Source organism: Propithecus coquereli, unplaced genomic scaffold (assembly GCF_000956105.1).
Source record: "Propithecus coquereli isolate 6110/MARCELLA unplaced genomic scaffold, Pcoq_1.0 Scaffold14, whole genome shotgun sequence".
Classification (NCBI taxonomy): domain Eukaryota; kingdom Metazoa; phylum Chordata; class Mammalia; order Primates; family Indriidae; genus Propithecus; species Propithecus coquereli.
Genome location: NW_012138302.1, coordinates 6,840,294 through 6,863,737, shown reverse-complemented (window position 1 = coordinate 6,863,737; position 23,444 = coordinate 6,840,294). Strand labels below are relative to the sequence as shown.

The following is a 23,444-nucleotide window of genomic DNA, read 5'->3' as shown; positions in this document are numbered from 1 at the left end:
CATTTCTTTCTTTTCCCACCTGTTGCTTTATTTTCCTTCTTGAAACTTACCATGTCCTGAGGAAATCATGTTGTGTGTTCATTCTGTGTCTCTCCCCACTAGAGTGTTAGCTCCCAAGAATAGGAACTTTGTTGGTTTTGTACACTTAGCTATCTCTAATGCCTAGAATAGTTCCTGGCAAGTAGTGGGTGCGCCACAAACGTTTGTTAGGTGGATTTGTGAATGCAGGAATGAAGAACACCAACATTAATGTTGGATACACTCAAAGGTATATTTTATAGCATTGACTTCTTTCCTCATTAGCCACAGAAGTAAAATACTTAAAATTTTGTGTCTTCTCACATTTGTTAATAGAAAACAAAGTATAGAAACTATGTTAGAAATTTTTCTTTGTTACGTTTGATAACTTAGGTTCTGCCAGATGTTATTAAAAATCCATAAAAAGGGATACAAACCAAAAAAATAGATGTCCGTGATCTTGATAAGCATATACATTTTATTTCTTATAATTTGGATTAAAGCTATGTTATTTGTTATTACTGAACCTTATACAACAGTATTTCATCATTTTTTAAAACATTTCAATCATGTTTTAATCACATAATTTGTGATAATTTTAAAATTTCTTTCTTCCAAGAACACAATTTTCAACGAAATACATTGCAGGAAAAACCGTTTTTACTTATGGTTCAGGGACCCTTGAAGCTGCCCCCATGAGCCCAGGATAAGGCTCCTTAGTGGACAAGTCAAGTTCACCGTGCTTCCTGGGTACTCGAGGTCCCTCAGTGGGGCCCTCCTAGATTTCTCCATTGCCCACCTCTGCACTGAACTGTGCATTCTAAACACTTCTAACCATGCTGCTTTTCTCTGTCGGTAATGCTAGAAAACAGAGAACAACAAATAATTCCTTAGGTTTCGATAAGATTTCCCAGTGCCTTGCACGGTACCTTATAGGTAGATTTTAGGCATTCCATTTACCTAGTTTGAGTAAGCAGAATTGTTTTAGGCTCCCAGCTAATATTGTTTGAATAAACGGCATTCCCAGGTCACTGAAGGTGTTTAGTCAGAAGTCTCACAGCTGCTGTTTGAGATTATAGAAGATACACATTGTCTGTAGAATGGCCCCTGTGGTGCAGATTAGATGGACTATTATTAGAATAGATGCAACATCCATTCTAACAATAACATTAGCTGTAAATTTTTTTGTTTTGCTTTCTACTTAGGAAAATAGCATATTCATTACTTTTTAAACTTAAAAACTCATTTTTGGCCGGGCACAGTGGCTCACACCTGTAATCTTAGCACTTGGGAAGCTGAGATGGGAGGTCGCTTGAGGCCAGGAGTTTGAAACCAGCCTGAGCAAGAGCAAGATGCCATCTCTGCAAGAAAAAAGAAAAAAGAAAAATTAGTCAGGTGTGGTGGCATGCATATATAGTCCCAGCTACTCAGGAGGCTGAGGCAGGAGAATGGCTTGAGCCCAGGAGTCTGAGGTTGCAGTGAGCTATGATCATGCCACTGCAATCTAGCCAGGGTGATAGAGACCCTTTCTCAAAAAAAAACAAACAAAAAACCCCTCATTTTTGATTCATTAAACAGGTACTGTATTTCCTCATTCAAAAATATGTTCTAGGTGCTTTCTATTAATAGATAGCAGTTCTGCTGTGGGTCATGAGGATGGATGGTGAACAAAATAAAGTCTACTCTTGTGGCGCCTGAACCGTAGTTGGCTGAGACAGACAGTAACAAATTAATATGTAATGTGGTAGGGGTCATGAGGGAAAATAAAGCAGTGTAAAAGGATAGGGAGGGAGTGTTTGAGGAGGGGACGGTGCTATTTTCTATGGAGTGGTCTGGCTGGCTATTTTAATGGGATGACATTTGACCAAGAATTAAATAAAGGAGGAGCCCTCTTCTGAGAGAACGGTAAATGGAAAGCTCTTGAGGAGGTATAGTGTGCTTGGCAGTGTGAGAAAAAAACAATTAGGTGTGTTTGTGGAGGATAAACAAGACGGTGCAGACAGGCCCAGTGCAGTGGTTCATGCCCGTTATCCCAGCACTTTGGAAGACAGGAGGATCACTTGAGGTTGGGAGTTCAGGATAAGCCTGGGCAACATAGTGAGACTTCATCTCTATAAAAAATTAGAAAATTTAACCAGGTGTGGTGGCATGCACCCATAGTCCCAGCTACTCGGGAGGCTGAAGTGGGAGGATCGCTTGATTCCCAGAGTTGGAGGCTGCAGTGAGCCAAGATCGGATGTTACCCTGTCCTCCCCCCCAAAAGAGATAATGCAGATAAGCAAAAAGAAATAAAAATTGTCTGCAGAGGTAATCATGACTTGGTTTATAGCTTTCCAAATATTTTCTAGTCATACAAAAAACTACCTGTCTGCACTTGTAACTGACTCCTCTCAGCTTTCTCCTTCATCCCCAGATCTTCTCTTTTCTAAACAATAAAACCATTATAGTACAGCCTAAATCCTTCTCTGCATGTTTTGTACCTTATGCATTATCTTTAGGTAGTTGCATGTGTGAGGGTGTGTGTAGGTAATATATTAATACATGGACCAACACACCTTTCTATATAGGGATTGTTATACTATGCTTACTGTATAGTAGGTATCAGCACAGGATCGATTGTGGTGAGACGACAGCAGCTCCCTCTAGTTTATTTGGGCAAATGGAAGGAGAAAATACTAGCTTCTCTAATTTTTTTATTAATATGATAATTCTCTAATATACTACCTAAACCTAGGGACAGATATAAGAAGTAAAGTCCAAAGATTCCCCCCCGCCCCCGCCAATACTTCTCGGGCTTAATACATGAACCACCCCCTCAAGTAGAAATCAAAATTAATAAGTCTTTGGCAGAAAATTTATTATAAATATTTAAGTAAATTATGGCAATCTGTATCCTTTACTTGCTGGGTAAAAATTGGCAAAATTCCGTAACCTGAGTTTTCCTGTCTATAAAACATGGTTGATTTGATGTGAGAACTAAATGAGGTGACAAATGCAAAAGAATTCTGAAATTTATAAGCAAAGTTATTTACTTATTTTATTTTTTTTGAGACAGAGTCTCACTGTGTTGCCCGGGCTAGAGTGCCGTGGCGTCATCCTAGCTCACAGCAACCTCAAACTCCTGGGCTCAAGCGATCCTCCTGCCTCGGCCTCCCGAGTAGCTGGGACTACAGGCATGCGCCACCATGCCCGGCTAATTTTTTCTATATATTTTTAGTTGTCCAATTAATTTTCTTTCTATTTTTAGTAGAGATGGGGTCTCACTCTTGCTCAGGCTGGTTTCGAACTCCTGAACTCAAACAATCCGCCTGCCTTGGCCTCCCAGAGAGCTAGGACTACAGGCGTGAGCCACCGCGCCCGGCCAACAAAGTTATTTATTATCCTGTGGAATTATTTTTTTAAATCAGCGAAATGTCAGGGTTCCTATAATTGGGACAGCCCAGGTTGAGGAGGAAAAAGCTGATGTAAGATTAGATTTTTAGTAATATTAATATGGCTAAAATGTCATGTTTTCAGTGAGGCCATACTTAAAATTATAACCCTCTAATACTGAACAATCCCTCTTCTCCTTCGTTTTTTTTTTTTTTTTTTTTTTTTTTTTTTACCACAGTACTTATCGTCATCTGACATAGTAACTCTTTTAGCTATTTAATATTGTCAGTCTCCTGCCTGGAAGAGTGCCTACCCATAGTGGGTGCCCATACCTATTCATCGAATGACTGAAGGATGAATGAATGCATCTCGTGTTCACTGTCATCTGGATTTGCTTTTCAGGCATGATTCCGAATGATGTTCAAGGTCCTAGCTTGCTGGTTGACCTTCCTGCTGTGGCTCAAAGAAGGGAGCAAGATTTGCCTTTATATCAACTCCCCAGGACCCGAGCTGTTTCAAAGACCTCAGCGTGCACAGGAACGTTGTCTTCTAGATATGCCACCAGTGCATGGTATAATATCATTTGTCTCTGTTTTCACATTATAAATAGACTTTTGGGGATTTTTTTGCTTCTAAAAAATGCATGACTTTGGTGGAACATTTAGAAAATACAGAAAAATATTGTGAATAATATGGATATTTGACAAATACTATTATGAGAATTTCACATACGTAAGATTATGGCATATATACTATTTTATATTCTTGTATGAAATGATTACATAGGATATTTGCTTAGAGAATAGGTGATTAATTCAGAGTTTAACAACTCGAGTGAATGCACTTGAATACAAAATAAGAAGGGGATGGATTTAAGAGTTAGAGAATCTGTAGGAATTAGTGACTCGTTACGTGTTGGGAGTAGTGGGGTAGTTGACAATGACTTGTGTTTCTGGACTAGGAAACTAGATGGATAGTGGGACATTAACTCTTCAATATGGTATTACAGGAGTGCGAACAGGTTGGAAGGGAAAATGATGAGTTCAGTTTGCAACATTTTGATAAAGTATCCATAGAGCAACAAAATTAAGTGGAATCAGTTAGATACGTAAGTCTGGGGAAAATCGTTGAGGTCTGTCCTTGTACGGATCACTGGGAGCAAGATCAAATGTAGGTGAAACTCTTGGATTTTAACGGTCATCCAAGGGAAGCTCAAACAAGAAGAGCATAAGGCCATGATTGTAGTCCTGCAAAGCAGCAATATTTAAGGCATAAAGGGGAGAAGAAAACAGTGAGGTGGAATGAACGAAAAATGTAGAAGGAAATTGATAAACTAGAGGTTGATATAGAAACCAAAGGAAGAGAGCATCGTAACGAAAGGGTCATCACAGAGTGTGGTCATGAGGTCAAGGTAAATAAGACAGAGAAGTCTTCCTGGGGCTTGGCCACATGGATGCCTTGGTAAGGCATATAGCAGTTTTAGTAGAGTGGAATCAGAGAGTAGTGAGTTGAGAATTGAACACAAGGTCAAAAATTGGACATAGTAAGAACCAACTAATGTTTCAAGAATCCTGGTCATGAAAAGAGGCAGATAGAATGCATGTTACTTAGATAACTGGAGGATATTAAAGGATCAAGCAAGAGGAGGGTTTTATATATATATAGCTACACGTGTACATATACACACACATATATATACATATATAATACTACATTTATATATATATCACACACATATATAAATTGAGAGAATTTTATTTGCTTGTGGGAAAGATCCAGAAAAGGAATATGTAGATGTAAGAAAGGGGGTGATTAAACATAGTCCCTGGAGATGGTGGAGGGAGAGGAGGACATTGCACACCTGGAGAGAGAAACTTTGACAGTTTGCTAGGAGGAAGCTCACCTCCTGCACCGAGACAGGTGCCACGAACGAAAGGAAGGTACAAACACAGGTACTTTTTCTAGCTCGGAGCAGGAATCCAAAGGGATTCTTGTCCAATGACCATGGTTGTTTTTGTTTTTGTTTTTTTTCCCTGTCATTTAGGGGGAAGGTTATTCACTAAGAATAATGAAGTGCTAGTAAAGTGGGCATTAAAAGGAGAGATGTTGGAGCAGAGAATAGCTTTTGAAATAATAGTAGGAGAGTAATGGCTTAGTGGTAGGGAGGAGTTTAGAAAAATATTTACCATCTTTTTCTAACTCCCTAGGGAGTGAGAGAGTGAGCATCACCCACTTGAGCGTGGTATCCTTGGCAGAGAACCAGAGCTATTGAAGGGGAGGTTCTGAGAACATTGAGTGAAGAGGTCAGGGTGTGGATGGCTCTGCTTACAGTTCATGCAGATCCCGTGGAGTGTGATGGATGGTGGGGCAGGGCAGGCCTTGGGTGGGGTATGACAAGGGAGGCATCTCTGAGGGAAGGTTCAAGGGCATGGTGAGCACAGGAGACGAGAAAGTACACAAAGGAGTTGGAGGTCTTGGCAAAGCATAACAAAGATGAGAGACAGGGTGAGATTAATTGGCTTTAAGTGTTTTTATTGAAACCTTAATGCAAGAATGATTTTTGTGTTGACATATGAGGTGTTTCAGACTTTGATGATACGCATTTCTCTCTTTAGCAACCTGTGACCTTTACCCATAGTGTTAGATAGAAACTTCATAAAAAGTGGTTCTCTGTGCTTCTGCATAGCATGTCTCTGAATGGAAGGAAAGGACACAGGCCCAACTGCTTCTCCACTCAGCAGAACCAGACCAGCGGAGGCAAGGTGCTGCCAGACCCAGTGTAGTCCCTGGAGGAGCACACAGAGATATATAAGCAATGGATTCGTTTCCTTAGGAGAGACGCCTGGAAGGGGGAGAGTTAGGAACATATTTTATGACTTTTTATATAGTAAAATTATGTTTCAAATAAGACACCTTTGTTTTTCAAATTGCACTTGTGCTTAGTGTTAATAGTTGAATCTGGCAAAAGAATTCAGAAATGGGCTGCTTCTCTAAACTGTAGGATTGTAACGGTAGAATTAGAAAAGATCTAAACGGATTTCCAACCCACCCCTCCCTCCTTGCACAGAAGTGGAAATGGAACATGAGTTGTATCTTCCTCAGTTTGATCCCAGCTTCCGAGAGGGGAGATATGCTTTATTCTTATTCATTGCTTTTCCAAAGTGTGTGCTTTGACGAGCTTGCTTTCTTATGCAGGCACAGGCATTTAAGGACTCCAGCCTAACCTTTGTCTTAGGTCCAGGGGATAGGTCTTGCGGTTGGAAGTTGGCTTTTTGGCTGGCTGTCGGAGATTTAGGTTATATTTAAATCTCAGCAGGTTCCAGAAGAGTTCTTGTAAATCATATTACCCATTTTTATCTTTAAGGGTATGCCCCATGTGGAGTTAGGTTCATAGGTGAATGTTTATTGTCACTTGCGAGCCTTCCTGAGTAATGCATAGATTCCTTTAGATGATAGTCTTTCAGATAATCAGGGTGTCATGAAGTGCCAAATGGTATTTTAGGGTTTCTTCTTTGCTTTGATTTTTGTGTAGGACCCAGCAGAATTGTGTGTGTGAGTGTGTGTGTGTATGCACCAAGGGTAGGTATTTAGTGGCTGTGGTGTTTGCCCTGTGCTTTTCCACCAACTTCTGACCTTCGAGACAGGACTGTATTAAGAGTTCAGATGCACCTTGAAAGCAGAGATCTCTAGAAAGGGGACTGTGGGCAGGCAGAGTATGATACTGTGGAAGGAATCCAGGTGGTCTTGTTCAGGGTACAGTGGTACCCCTTATTCTCGGGACATGTATTCTAAGACCCCCAGTCAATACCTGTAACCACAGATAGTACCAAGCCCTATGTATATTATGTTTTTTTCCTATAAATACATACATAGGATAGTTGAGTTATGATAAAGGTTAATTTATAAATTAGGCACAGTAAGAGATTAACAAGAATAACTTACAATAAAATAGAATGATACCTCAACAGCGGATCTGATAACCAAGACATCTACCAAGTGACTCATGGGTGGGCAGCATATATAGCTTGGATACACTAGTCAGAGGGGTGATTCATGTCTGGGGTTGGATGGTGAGAGATTTCATCATGTTACTTAAAATGGCATACAATTTAAAAATTATGAATTATTTATTTCTGGAATTTTTTATTTAATATTTTCGGACTGCGGTTGACTGCCGACAACCAAAACCAAGGAAAGTGAAACTGCAGAAAGCAAAAGCTCTGATAAAGAAGGATCTACTGTCTCCTTCTCTCTTCCTAAGGTCACTTAAGATCGTGTCTTCAAAACTGACATGTTTCAGTCTTTTTCTTCTTCATCTCTGTTATCATCCGGGTGCCCCTAGTGGGGACACAAGTTTTTCTCAGACTAACAGGAGATCTGCAGTCTGGATACATTGTGGGGGCTGTTCAAGTCTGTCCTCTGCTGTTTATAGCTATATGACCCTGAAAGGGGTTCCCTTGTACCTATATTTCCTCACCTGCAAAGTAGGTAGTTCCACGGGTTAAATAAGAAGACATATAAAGGATTTATATAATTTTATTTGTCAAGTATATGTCAATAAAGCTGGAAAACAATACATATAGGAGGCTGAATATAATGCCTGGCCCATAGTAAATGTTCAATAAAAGGTTGACAGGGATGGTGATGGCAGTGACACTGATAGGTTCATAGGCCCTGACGTGTACGGAGGGTGGTATCCATTGTTGCTGAGTTTATTAAAACACTCAAAGAGATGGTAGATTTTTTTTTTTTTTTTAAGTAATAAGAGAGGATCAATTCCAGTCAAGGTGTCAGTATGGGAAGATGATGAACTTGAGATGAAAGACTTGTATTTAAAATGGAAAAAAGAAAAATCACATCGTAATGTATAATAGGATACAAATGAACAGAAATGGTTTCAGGTATTGGATACTTTTTATGAATAGCGGGAGGCGAAATAGGAGACAGGGTGTCATAGTCGGGGAAAGGATTAATTGAGTTAATGTTGTATTTTAAGCCCCTACAAAGTGCCTGACATTCAGTGCTTTCTAAATAAATGGTGTTTATCTAATAGGTTTATCTTTGAGTTAAACTGCCAAAAATTATGTGTAAATTCAGAACATTGGTGGGAGACAGAGGATAAGACAGAGAATGAATTTGTGCATTTTAGAGAGAGGGCTACTCTGGAGTGTTTGAGTTGGGAGGAAAAAGGGAAGATTTCCAGGGAGCTGTGGCCTGGGTCTGTGATGGTTTCCAGTTCTGACCATGCTGTTGCAGCTGTGGCTCACACTACGGATGAAGATGAATGTGAAAAATTAGGAGAAGAGGTACATAGAAATAGTACATTAATGCCTTTCGAAATATAATTAGATCTTTGATTACTAATCCAGGACCTACAAAAGGCCAGAAGAGAAGGGCAGTTGACCTGAGGAAGCAATTTACTCTTACGGTTTGAGCTTCTGTTTCTTAACAAAACTCCTGAACACTATTTTACATGTTAATAAAATGCACAAATTTTAAAGTACAGTTTGGTGAGTTTTGATAAATGTATATGTTCATGTTACCTACACCTCAATGAAGATATGGAACATTTTCATCACCCGGAAAGTTCTCCCCCATCCCTTTGTGTATCTTGTGCCAGGCAACCGCTAATCTTATTTTCTAACACTGAGGATTAGTTTTCCCTGTTCTGGAACACATGTAAATGTAATCATACAGTATGTATTTTATCATATCTGGCTTCTTTTGCTCAGCACAATGTCTTTGTCATTTTAAATGCTAATGTAAGGGAACGCCTAATTCTTTTTTTTAATTTTTTTTTAAGAGAGAGTCTCACTCTGTTGCCCGGGCTAGAGTGCTGTGGCATCAGCCTAGCTCACAGCAACCTCAAACTCCTGGGCTCAAGCAATCCTTCTGCCTCACTGAGTAGCTGGGACTGCAGGCATGCGCCTCCATGCCCAGCTAATTTTTTCTATATATTTTTTAGTTGTCCAGCTAATTTTCTTTCTATCTTTAGTAGAGACAGGGTCTCTCTCTTGCTCAGGCTGGTCTCGAACTCCTGAGCTCAAACGATCCACCCGCCTCGGCCTCTCAGAGCGCTGGGATCACAGGCGTGAGCCACCGTGCCTGGACTAGGAACGCCTAATTCTTTATATACTCATGTCAGATAAAAATTTGCAACTTCAAAATCCTATGGAACATCTGTATAAGTAACTCCTACTGGTTTGGCAAACACAGTGCCTATTCTCCCTGGTTTCAAAGCTCATATTCCCTGTGGTGTGTCACAGAATATTGCCATATATAATCTGTCTATATAGAGAAGAAAGAAATCTGGAGATCATGTAGTCACAATCAGGGCTCTCCCTGCTTCTGTCATTTTCGGGCACTGAGTTTACTTGACTCTCATAGAGCTTAGTACGTAGGAATTTTATATGAAAATAATTATTATTGAAGAAGCAAAGTCACCTTGGCTATCCGGAGTCATCTCAGTTTTGTATGATGTTGAAAATTTTATTTGCAAAGAATTTGTATATCATGATCAAGTCTTACTATTAATATCGACTTGTTTACTAATGGGGCACTCTTTCCTCCCAAATCTATAAAGAATGATAACTTTGGGCATTTGTTATAAAGGCCTGAAATAAAAAGCATTGTTTCTGTTGGGTGGTTAATTCCTTTGGGGAAAAATTAGTTATAAAACTCTAGTTGAATGAAAAGTTCAGTTTATTTTTTTAAAATAGTTTTAGGTTCACAGCAAAATTGAGAGGAAGGTACAGAGATTTCCTATATACCCCCTCCCACCCCATGCATAACCCCCTACCAGAGTCATACATTTGTCACAGTGATGAATTTAGATGGACACATTATCACTCCAAGTCCTAGTTTACATTAGGGTCACTCTTGGTATTGTATGTTCTGTGGATTTGGAAAGTTCAGTTATTGTAAGATTTGAGATTCTAACTGATAAAGCTATTGGTCATATTTAATCACAGTGCAAATTATAAAATTTACCATTAGAAATTGCTTGTTAAAGTTTCATATATGTTTGTGCAAATTTATATCTTAATGTGTACATAAGTGTTTTATTTTCTCAGTTAAACTTTAATTTGGGTTAAAATTATGTGCATTCCTCAATGTAAAGAGACTACATTAATTTGTGTAGTTGCTCATCTTTTGTGGCAGTATTTCTAAAACTAATCACGCTATGTGGATAAGATTTCACAAGTTTTATCTCTCATTAGATATGCAATAATCAGAATAAAATATGTGTATCCCAGATCCCAGAAGAAAGGTAACATGCCATGAAAAAGTCAGTGAGTCTCTTCTAACAGAATAATCCTTTTGTTACATACTTTATCAAAGAAAGCTAAACTTTTTCATATTCTAGACAGAATATGTCTCTTCTGAGTTGTATGTGAGAATCAGCAGTTCAGGAAATTTTTAGTGTTTACTTTTTAAAATAGCTCCTACTATTTGTTAAGGCTTTGTTTCTCTTCTATTTTAGGTTGTTTTAAAAAAAAAAAAAAACTAAAGCATTTAAATCCTTTAATGATAGTATAAATGTGCCATAGTAAAAATACTTGCCTTTTTCTCCCCCTTACTGCCTATCATGATTTGGGGTACAGGAAAGTGGAAAATGGGGAGGAGGAAGATTTCAGTGTTGTTTTGGTTTTAGTTTTCAATTTTACTTCAATTAATAATTATTTCAAGGAAAATTCTAAAATACAGCAGAGTATGAAGATATTTCTTGCAGTAATGTCCATATTTCAAAAAACAGGGTATAATCTAACTTCATTGTATACTGCGATAGCAGATAAATTACATCAATACCATGAACTATTAAGGGACTACTAAATAAAAAAATGAAAATGATTATGATAATATGTAGGGAAATTTTGATATAAATTCAACTTAAAAAATTATAAAGGAAATGAATGTTGGATGAGACTCAGTTAGGTGCCAGTCATATCTTATTTAATCCTTATTACTATTGCATAGATCACCAAAATATGAAAGTTTGTGCTATGATCACAACTATCCAATGCCTATATATGCACACATGTGCAAAGAACCATAATGTGATAGGATAAAGTGAAGACAGTTCACTTAAGTTGTAGAATCATGGATGTTTCATTGAAGGATTGCATTCAGCTGCTCATGAACATAAAATCCACTCAGCGTGGCTTAACCAAACAGCTTAATTTTTTTTCATGTAATAAGTCTTGAAGAAGGTGGTTTTAGGATGGTGTGGTGCTACTGTCATCAGGGTCTTAAGTATCTTCTTCCTTTCTGCTCTGTTGTCTTTAATGTATGGCTTTAGTCCTTATTGTTTCTTTATGACTCGAAGATGGATGCTTCACCACCAGTATCACCTCTGCATTCTAGGCAAGAAGAAGGGGAAGGCATAGAGCAAAAGGCTTCTGCCAGCTGATTCTCCCTCTCTTTGATGAGTTTTTCTGGAACTCTCATCCCGGGACTTTTGCTTCCATATCACTGATCAGAACTGTGAAACATGGTTCCCATTAGCTAAAAGGAAGTCCAGAAAACGTATTTTTTCCAAAGCTAGCATAGTGCCATCTGGAATATAAGAGGGGTTATGTTGGTAAGGAGGAAGGGGAGAAAAAGACATTAGATAAGTAACCAGCAAGTGTTTGCCAAATTGTTTTTCCCTGAATGCTGTGATACTTTGATAGCGTTTTATACTTTCATAGAAATTAGACTGGCTAAGGTAAGAAAGACATCTGGCAGTGGGTGAGATATGCATGATCCCAATTCTTAACTGGTGTTTGGACTGGCTTTCTCCTTTTCACACAGCCTTAAGACTGTTTTATCTTAGAAAGTCCATAGAGAGGCAATAAGGTGGAGTTTTGCTATTTTTTAAAGGCCTTGTTTGAGCGTTCAGAGAAAAATGGAGCATTGAAACTTAGTGCTGAAACAGATTTGGATTCATGTGGATAGGTGTTGAGGTTGTGTAGTATGTCTGAGCCTTGTCTAAGCCATAGTTCTTCATGTGTAAAATAATAATATGACCTATGCTTACTTTAGAGGGAATTTATGAAAATGTGATGGAAGAGACAGTGCCTACATTTTTGTATAGAGTAATACAATTTACAATATCAAACATATTTCATTTGGTGATCCAAAGTCACATACCTGTTTCACAGTACAGGTTAGACTTGAACTTAAGATGCCTGATTTTTCTTCCAGATAATATATGGTAATGTCTTTCTATACTCTGTTAGATCTCATTATTCTTGTAACTGATTAAGTATAATTGTATAAACTGAAAATTATTATATAACCATACAAAATATTCATGGGATACAAATGGTGGGAATTATTTAGGGTTAGAGTTACTGAAAAATCTAGAAAGAAGGTATCATGTTTACCTGTGTATGTTGATTTATACTTGATACATTATATATGACATGTCAATTTATATCTGTTAGCTAGTCAGTCCATATTAAGTTGCAAGGAATATATTTTATATATTGGTAGAGAAACAAATGTGAAATTGTACAAATCAAACACATATTTTTAAAAATAGCTTCTAAAGTGTCACCAATAAGAGTGTTTATAGCCAGGCACAGTGGTGCATGCCTGTAATCCCAGTGATTTGAGAGGCTAAGGGGGAGGATGGCTTGAGACCAGGAGTTTGAGGCCAGCCTGAGGCAAGAGCGAAGCGCCTATTTCTAAAAACTAAGAAAAATTAGCCAGGCAAGGTGGTACTTGTCTGTAGTCCCAGCTACTTGGGAGGCTGAGACAAGAGGATCACTTGACCCCAGGGGTCTGTGATTGTAATGAGCTATGATGATGCCACCGCACTCTAGTCTGGGCAGCAGAGTGAGACCCAGTCTCACATAAAAAAAAAAAAATGATTTATAATAATTCTATGATTTTCTGGTGCTGGGTGGGGATTTGGATTTGTTGAATGTTAAAGCAATATATTTTTGCTTGCATATTTATTGATGTGTGTATTTTAAAAGCTTAAAAATTAAGAACTATTTAACTGCCTACAGATTGTGCAATTTCAAAACTTTCCAAGAACCTTTAATAATAAGAGTGTGTCTTATAAGTTGTGTGCATTTTTTTCTTTCTTTCTCCTTCCTCAGTGAGTTACCTGAGAGAGAAGAAGGAGAAGGAGAAGAAACTCCAAACTTCAGCCACTGGGGTCCACCGAGAATGTATGTGGATGACATTATTGGCTTCCTCAGTAGGGGCGTAATCAGCTGCTGTTTTGTTTAACAGAGCATCCTTCAGTCATACTCTACTGATTGAGAAACTGGGATAATTCACATGGAAGCTGGTCTAAATTTTAGTTTCACTTTTTCTTATCTAGAGATTTTTAGCCAGACAAAAAGACTATAACCAATATTAGGAAAATCTTTGATACCCTTGCAGAGAAAGCAATTTATAGATATCCTTCTATGATAGTAAACTGATGGGCCAAGTATAGTTTATCACTGTGTCATTAAGCAAGTCAGGTAAAGCTGCCTTGAATACAGTAAAGCTGCTTTTTTCTAGATAACAACAGTAGTTGAAGCTTCTGGTATATATCAATTTATCTCTGCTTTCCTCCCCTGGTGGGAAATCCAAGTTTGTGCTAACAGAATATGTTGAAAACCCATTTTCCCTCGGTTTCATTGTAGTTTTAAGAACTCACCAAGGCTACACTTTAAGATGATAAAAGTCTTCCTTCAGCTGCTCTCTCTAATCTTTATGCATTATTAATTCCACCACCTCCATCCATCCTGTTTTTTTCATGTAATTGAATTCCGAGTTTTGTCTTAAAAACTCTTTGCTATTTTCTGAGTTACTTTTTAATTTAATTATTGGCCACAATCTCTGCAGTTGAAGCAAAATCTATAATACTTTGAGGGGTAAGTTTCATTCCCTACTTTCTTTTTAAAAATGACATGGAGGTAGGAAAAAAAGAAAACCTTCTACTTTAGGAGCAGATAAAATCTGTCCTCTGATTAAACAACCACAGAGTTAAACCTGCTGACTGGGAAAAGCGGCTTGGGCAATGAGCCTCTCAGTGACAAATTAATTTTATTCTGAAAGCCTGTGCTTTTTTGCCAAAATGATATATGTGTCTTTCTTGATTTTTTTTCACCCATTTGTTACTTCCTCAGTCCATTCTTTGCTAACATTGTGGATATAAATGAAAGGGACTAATCACAGAAAATATATTGTAATAGGAGATGGGAACACTAAGGCCTAACTAAATCTTCTCTGAATATTGAGTTATATTTATTGTTTTAGAAATCTATCCATTTCACAATTGAAACCTTTACATGTCATGAATTATTTATAGTATCTTATAATTTTGGAACTAGGTAAAATTTATATAACATGTAAAAATATATTTAGAAAATTTATTTTTATATAATAAAATATGTCACAAGGATTTGGTACAAGCTGAATACTTACAGCGACAGCCTAACAGATTAAATTAACTTGTTAATGAGTAAGTTTTGTTTTTTTCTTTTTATAGTGTTGAGATTTTTAGGGAACCCGATGTGTCTCTTGGTATCAGTATTGTTGGTGGACAAACTGTTATAAAACGCCTAAAGAATGGAGAGGAGCTTAAAGGTATATTTATCAAACAAGTTTTAGAAGACAGTCCAGCAGGAAAAACAAACGCACTTAAAACTGGAGATAAAATACTTGAGGTAAATGATATTAAAGTACTATTTTTGTTTGAAACATATTGTAAGATAGTGAAATATTCATTTAGGCGGAAGACCTTTCTTCTGTTGGGGAGTATGTGTGTACAATTAGTGTACTCTATTTATATGCCTTAGTTTGTATGATGTGTGCACAATTTACAGGTTTCTCAAGTAGGGCAGGGTAAGCAAATAAAATGATAAAACAAAAACCTCAGTTGATTGCAAAAAAATAGTTTAGCTAACAAAGGGCTCTATATAGAATGGGGCAGATGGTGGGCATTATGCTTCTCCTGCAGTCTTTAATGAGCTCTAAATTTTTGTTTTCAAGCTCTAAATTTTATAATTGTGTGTCGGTGGAATATTTATGCTTGTTTAGAAAAAGAAGTTGACCCTGGAACATCAAAGACCCCACTGGGGGAAGGGTGGATCCATGGTTTGCATGTGATAGGCTTTGTGGGAGCCAAGTTTTAAAGGCACATCAGAGCACTTAGAATGCCCTGAGGTCTGACTGTGATGCATTTCTTTGCGTTGGGTTTATTGGGTGGCACCATAGTAGGTATCTCCAATCACAGTCTGCTCCTTCTTGATATGCTGCTAACCATCAGCCATGGTGTTTCAGTTCTAACAGAAAGAAAGGAACCCTGGAGGTCACAAAGTCTGGACTCTGTCCTTTTACTTTACTATGTGTTCTTAGATTATTAGACACATCTGAGACTATAAACCCAATAGCATTTTAGTGAGGATTAAATCCAAGAATTACATAAAGCTACTCTGTATATGCAAATTTTGGATTATATTTGTGCTATGAAATGCTTAAAAATTTTTTGGAGCACGCTGATAATATGGCAGTGAAGACAATGACCTAAAGTCCCTTCCCTTATGGTGTTTACATGATAGTGGAGGTGGGGGTAGAGAGTAAAAATAAGTGATGTGTAGAATGTTAGATTGTAGTAAGTAGCTAGGGAGAAAAATAAAGCAGGGGAGGAGGATAAGGAGTGCCAGTGTGGTATGAAGGCATTAGTTGGAATCGTAATAGATTTGCTGTGGAAGATGATACTGGGACAAATTATGGGGGAAGAAGAAAGTGAGGAAGCTGAGGTAGGAGCTTGCCTGGATGTGTGCTCAGGGAGCAGCAAGAAGGCCAGCATTGCTGGTGCGGAGTGAACACAGGATAAGGCATGAGAGGGAAGGCTTGCGGAGTAAGGAACCACCTCATGGAGAGCCCGGAAGGCCTGGAACACCTGCTCTGAGTGCCATGGAAATCTGTTCAGGAGTTATGAGCACATATACGATGTCTAAAAGGAATATTCTCACTTCTGGGGAAAGGGTGGAAGCAGGGAACTCAGCTGGAAGGCTGTTGCAGTCATTTAGGAGAGACACAATCACAGTTGTGGCTCAGACCAGCGGGAGAGCAGTGGAGATAATGAGACATGGTCAGATTGTGGATCTATTTTGCAAGGAGAACAACACGACTTACTACCAGATTGAGTGCAGAGGAGAAGAAGAGTAAAAGATAATTTTAAAACTTTTTAGCTTCAAGAATCAAAGGTAGAATTTCCATTTACTGAGATGTGGAAGACTGTGAGAAGAGCAGATCTGGGGAGACACGTTTTGAGTATGTTAAGTTTAAGTTGGATGTTAAGCCCATTTAACATCCAAGTAGATGCAATAGGCAGTTAAATAAACAAACAAAGATTCTATATCCTTGCTAAATTTTTCCCCCTCAGTTTCAGTTAGAGGTGTGTTTGTCTCTTACTGTGATTATGGATTTGTTCATTATTTCTTAGTGATTCTGTTTTTGCTGTGTATATTAAAGGTTTTGTTGTTAGTTACATAGAACTTCATATCTCCTTAGTGATTTGTTTTTGACATTATGTAGTTTTCCTCTTTATTCCTATTAATTACTTATTGCCTTAAATTCTATTTTGTTAATATTGGTACTCCTGCTTTCTTTTAGTTAGTAATTTATGTGGTACATTTTTTTATTCCTTCTTTTCACCATTCTTTGTCATTTTGTCATTTTTAGTCTTTGTCAGCAACATACAACTGTATTTTGCTTTCTTAAAGTCTAAATTGATAATCATCTAGTATGTAAGTGAGATTAATTCATCTTTTACTTGATTACTGATTACTGATCTATTTGAACTTAATTTTTAAATATTTATTTTGTATTTTGTTTTATCTGTTTTCCTCTTAACTTTGTATTTAGAAATAATTACAGATCCACAGAGAGAAGCTACAAAGCAATGTACAGGGAAGTCCCATGTACCCTACCCTCAGCTCCCCCAATGTTAATATCTTACACAACTATACTGCAGTAACAACACTAAGAATTGACATTGACTCAATGCAGAGAGTTTATTCAGATTTCACCAGTTATGCATGCATTCGTTTGTGTGTGTTTGTAGCTCTATACAATTTTATCACCTGTAAAACCTTGCATGTGCACCAACACATTCAAGAGACTCAACTGTATCATTACCACAAAACTTCCCTTCCCCTCCCTCCTCCGTCCCTAACCTCTGGCAACCACTAATCTGTTTCTCCGCGTCTGTAATTATGTTATTTCACAATTGTCACATCAGTGCGATTACGTGTTATGTGTCTTTTTGAGATTGCCTTTAAAAAAAAAAAAAACTCGGCATGATTTCCTTGAGGTTCATTCAATTTGTTATGCGTATCAATAGTTCATTCCTTTTTATTGCTGAGTAGTACTCTTAGTCCATTCAGGCTGCTGCAACAAAATACCATAAACAGAGAAATTTGTTTCTTACTGTTCTGGAAGCTGGGAAGTCCAAGATCAAGACCTTGGCAGATTTGGTGTCTGGTCAGCACCTGCTTTCTGATTCATAGATCGTGCCTTCTTTCTGTGCCCTCATGTGGTAGAAGGGACAAACTAGCTCTCTTGGGCCTCTTTTATAAGGCCACTCTAATCCCATTCTTGAGGGCAGAGCCCTCGCGACCTAATCACATCCCAAAGGCCCTACATCCTAATACATTCACCTTGGGGGTGAAGATTTCAACATATGACTTTTGGGGGGGACACATACATTCCAACTATAGCAATACCTACCATTCCATGATATGGAAGTGCCAGTTTGTTTAACATTCACCCATCGAAAGACACTTGGGTAGTTTCTGGTTATTGGCTATTATAAATAAAGCTGCTATAAACATTTATAGACAAATTTCTGAGTGAAAATAAGTCTTCATTTCCCTGGGATAAATACCCAAGAATGTAATTGCTGGGGTTTATGGTAAGTCCATTCTTAGTTTTGAAAAGAGCTTTAAAACTGTTTTCGTGAGTGTCTGTACCATTTTACCTTCTACCTGGCAATGCGTGAGTGATTCAGTTTCTCCACATTCTCACCAACATGTTCCTTTTACTCTCAGACTCAACACAGAACACTGCTGTGACCAGATAGGGTTTTTTTTCCCCCTCAAACCAACCAGTTCTCCAGTGAACACCAACAGGGTGTCTTATAATTTGGTTCAATTCTGACACTATGTACCCAGAGTTGGTGTCAGATCCCACAGGTGGGGGACTCAGTCCCACAAGACTGTCCCCACTGCAGATGCCAATAACAGGTAGTAGATTGTTACCTATACTTCTGACCAACCAGCTACAAACAGGTTCCCACAACCCTCTTTTTGGATTTGATTAATTTGCTAGGACAGCTCACAGAATTCAGGGAAACACTTACACTTACCAGTTTATTATTAAGGATATTACGGAGGATATAGATGAACAGCCAGATATAGAGATGGAGAGGGCAAGGTACGGGGTGGTGTAGAACTCACGTGCCCTCTCTAGGCGCACCACCCTCCTGGCACTTCCACGTGTTCAGCAACCCAGAATCTTACAGTCATTTAAGAATTTTTATAGAGCTTCCTCTCCAGCCCCCATCCTCCCTTCCTTCCCCACCCCTCTGAGTAGGGGGCTGGAAGTTCCAACCCTCTAATTCTCTACTGGCTTGGTCTTTCTGGTGACTGGCCCCATCCTGAGGCTGTCTAAGAGCTCTACCAGAAGCTACCTCATTATCATAAACTCAGGTGTGATCCGAAAGGGGCCTTTATGAATAACAGAGGACACTTCTGTCACTTAGGAAATTTTAAGAGTTTTGGATACTCTGTGATTAGAACAAGGGCAAAGACGAAGTATTAATACATATCATATCATGTCACAGGCACTCACATCCGAGTCCCTGTGCTTGTGCACTCACTTTCCTCTTCAACCTGTTCACCTTCAGGGGCTGATCACTCTGTCACTCCCCTGCGTATGCTCCCAACTCTTCTAATCCTTCTTCCTTTCACTGAACTTGCCTAGGAGAACCACACTCTAGGTAAGTGCGATTCTGCTTATTCCAGGTCTCTGGCGTGGCTGGAGACAGTAACATCTGAAATTCACTACCCACCTTCTCACGTGGGTCTTTAGTTCATCCCTGCTGTCCTGTAATAGTCCCCTCGTCTCCTACTTTTATAGGTAGCTATTAATATTTCAAATCTCCTATGCCTCTTTTTTCAGTCTTACTCTGAGTTTATGGTCCTAGTTTCGGGTTTTATTGGGAAAATAGAGGTTGTCAAAAGGGAACTTCCCCTTGCTTCCTGTTCGTACCAAATCTTCTAACTGCATCTCTAACAACAGAGGAACTAGATTTGTGCTTCTCTCTAAAGCCAATCTCTAACGTGTGCAGCGGAAATCATTCCTTCTTGACTGTCCAAGGAGATTGCTCTTAGAATTGTCACCTCTGTCTCCTTCCTCATCCATTTTTTTCTCTCCACTGCATCATTATTGCTGTAATATCCTCTATCTAAAAACCTCCCTCGATCCTACATCCCTCTGCACCTACATTCTTATTTCTTTGGTCCTCTTATAGCAAAATAGTATCCACAAATTGTCACTATCCACTGACCATAGACCACTCCAACATTTACCAAGACTTTGTCACATTTTAGGTTTGAAAAATTAGTTTTGTTAAATATGTTTATGAAATACAGAGTGCTCTTGGAGATTTATGGGCATGTTAGCAAGTTAGATTCTCTGAGATTTCTATAATGAGAAACCCAAATTTACTGAACACAGAATACTTTTAGTAAAAGAAACTGTGGGGTTTTTTTTTTTATGCTTCTTTTTTAATACAATTTGAGAAATGTTCAACTACTCATTTGTGATAATAAGCAATTTGCTTGAAATATCGTTCCTCTCAGCTGAATGGAGAGATGATAAAAGTCCATAGCGATTCCTCCTTCCCTCTCCCCCATCCCACTCATCTTAAGGTTCTGTTACTGACTGAGTTACCTGTTTTGGGTAATTATACTTAACTAGGGCTATTGTTATTAATATATTTGTCTTGTTTACTTTTCTTGAAGGTGAAACATATTCTCCAAAAACAGCAAAGCTTTTTTATGGTCCAATCTTATTTTCCTCTGGCTGTAGTCTAATTCATTAGACTCTGGCTGCTCTCATAAGTAGATAACACACGTAAACTTTGAATTAACCTACCCACCACATCTAGTGCCTTTCTAATTGAAATAAATTGCTTCTGTGTTTTAGGTGTCTGGAGTCGATTTGCAGAACGCCTCCCACAGAGAAGCAGTTGAGGCCATTAAGAGTGCAGGAAACCCCGTGGTGTTCATTGTCCAGAGCTTGTCACCCACTCCAAGAGTAAGTTTTAGTTCATATTTTCAAAAAGTTTAACAATGTTCTCTATACCTGTGGACCAAGCTTTGCCTCTAAGTATTCTTCCTATATATTTTCATTGTTATTCAGTTAGACCATTACTTAGAAAAGTATTAGCTGCATTAAAAACTTAGTCATTAACTTCAGTTTCCCATTTTTTTCCTCAAACTTTGATCTCTTGGTCAAATTTGAGTCATTATGGTATGTACTGGATTAAATCTGAGGCTGTGGCATTAAACAGACCTGTTTTCAATTCCTTGATTCCCTATACCAGCTTTGCTAACTTGGAGACAACTTACTTTTCTGAGCCAGTTACTTTATTTACGAAATACTTTGATCATAAAGAATCAGATATCAAAACATTCTAGAGATGCTATCAATTGTTCTGTGTGTTTATTAAAGCATATAAAAATACAAATGTGTTGACATATTATGTATTGTTGTATGCTCTAAAGTTGGAGATTCCAAATTTTTAAAAAAGCAGTATTTCATCATGAAAATTTTCTTCTGTAATTAATTACTCCTTTGGTATGGATTTGGAACTCTGATATGAAGATGTCACTGGTGGGATGTGTATTTTATATTGCACTGTGCAGCAGAAATGTCATCCTTAAATCCTATAACTGGTAACTGGAAGCAATATTATGTTTCTTTATTCTATAATGGAAGTTAGCTGTTCCAAACATGCACCTCTGAACAGTATAAAAACTTTGCTTACTTTAAAAAAGTGTTTGCTTTTCAGTATAGTTATATAATGCTTTCCAACCTTTTGTATGTCAAGGCATACAGAAAATAATATTTGTACAGCAAACTGTGCAAAGAGATGGTTGGCCACCCCAGTGTTGGGGACATGGATGTGATGTTTTGGCATACTTGGAACCTCCCCGTGCACGGTGGGCTGCAGCCTCCACCCTGCCTGGCCACCTCTGCTGTGTTGCACTGCATTGCAGTCCAGTGCCTTCCATTCTTAGCACTGTGTTTGCACCATCAGGGCTAATTGAGAGAGGTGAACTGAATAAAGTCCTCTCATTTTCATAAAATTTGAAATTCAATAAGAATGTTTGGAATCTAGTTTTTCACTCTTGTAATATTGTGAGGATGTAGCTGAGGCCATCACTTTTATTTCTGGAAACTGAGTTCAGTAGGAAAATTGGCCAAATTATTCTTTGCCAAATTATACTTCCAAATCAACAATTTCGAGTGAGAATGAGTCAATCAAATTATACATTTATGCAGCCAGCTGTGAATGCCCTGCCAAAAAAATATTCAAAGCATTTAATTAGATTTTAAAGTCAACCCAAAAGGCCAGGCTTTCAATACAGCCTTTGCTAGTGAGCTGAGGTACATATTTTGGCTTGGATAACATGAACTGTACAATTTCTTTCAATGTCTCTTCAGCATCATGCAATATCATGCCATGCTCAAGTTACTTATCCCTTATGTAGTGTAACAGACTGCCATGTCATGCTTTCAGTTCATCAAGCATTGCTCTATCTGTGGTCCTACCCAAGGGAGCATAATCCATCGATGGTGTTAATTACTCTGCCCATGACTTGTTCCATTTTCAACTTTGCTTTTAGTGCAAAGTAATTCTTATTGCGTGAGGCAAATGAAAAAGAAATCAAGTTTCATATCTTTGATCATCCAGGAACAGAAAATACAGACAATGCATAATCATTTTTGTCTAGTCTACATTAAATTTTGAACTTTCCTTGAAACCCAAAAAGAAGTCATTTCCTAATGTTCTGTCCATCATAGGGCCAATGTCCAAAAGTGCCTTGGTCACATACAAATCTCCAGCACCAGGAGTTGAGTGGTGTGGTGTTTAGATGTGTGCATCACCAGCTGCTTTACGAGCATCACCAATACATCACCTTTTTAAGCTTCTTCTGACTTTCTCAAGTATGTTTTCGGCATGTTGGAAATGTGTGTATCCACTTAGATTTACTTGGCCGATGCTTATTTGAGAGTAGGACCCACAGAAAGTTTTTATACCAAGGTAATTTTTTCCACTTAATAACATAACTGCATTTCACAGACGCAGCACATATTTTTTTCCCATATTTAAAAACAAATCCTTTTTGAAATTAGGTCATCTCTTCAGCTCATTAAGTTTATGATCCAGTGTTGTTTTCTTTCTTCCTGTATTCCAGTTCTACTTCCTAATACCATTGGTCTATAATGACATCTAATTTTTTGGACACATACATATTTTGCATATTAATCATACAGGAATATATTTTTACTTGGACAAGAAATAGGCTGTCTTCTAGTTTTCTAAAAGATGTAGTATTATTATTTTGTCTTCTAAATTTTGCTAATGCTATGCTTACAGAAATATATTTCTCTGCTACTTGAAAAACAGTGTAAACATGAGTGGCGACTGACATTCTGCCCCATCCCAAAGCTTCTGCTATTTAGCTTCTGCTGGTTTTTCCATGGGAGAAAGTAGGTCTAGTGAACACAGATGGCCTCACTTGTCAGGGACGCAAAGTGTTAGTTACAAAATTCATTAGAACGAGAAACACATACCTGTAGACTTGCCAGTCTTTGAACTATAACTGAGGTTGTTGTGTATATTAAGTAGAAATAGAAATACTAAGGGCTAGCACAATGTCTATTCACATAGGAGGCACTGGATATATGTTAATGTATCATTATTGTTTTTATTTAAATGAAACATTTCTGAGACTTTCTCATTTATTCTAAAATTATTTTTTATA

The 23,444-nt window shown here is 38.0% G+C and overlaps 1 protein-coding gene across 1 annotated transcript in view; it reads left to right on the top strand.

Moving 5' to 3' along the window:
• Nucleotides 1-23,444, top strand: part of INADL (InaD-like (Drosophila)) — a 339,614-nt gene that overhangs the window by 115,051 nt on the left and 201,119 nt on the right. Inside the window, exons 18-21 of the mRNA XM_012639332.1 lie at nt 3,793-3,961; nt 13,482-13,553; nt 14,867-15,044; nt 20,596-20,706. Of these exons, the coding sequence (XP_012494786.1) occupies nt 3,793-3,961; nt 13,482-13,553; nt 14,867-15,044; nt 20,596-20,706 (530 nt within the window). The remainder of the gene's footprint in view (nt 1-3,792; nt 3,962-13,481; nt 13,554-14,866; nt 15,045-20,595; nt 20,707-23,444) is intronic.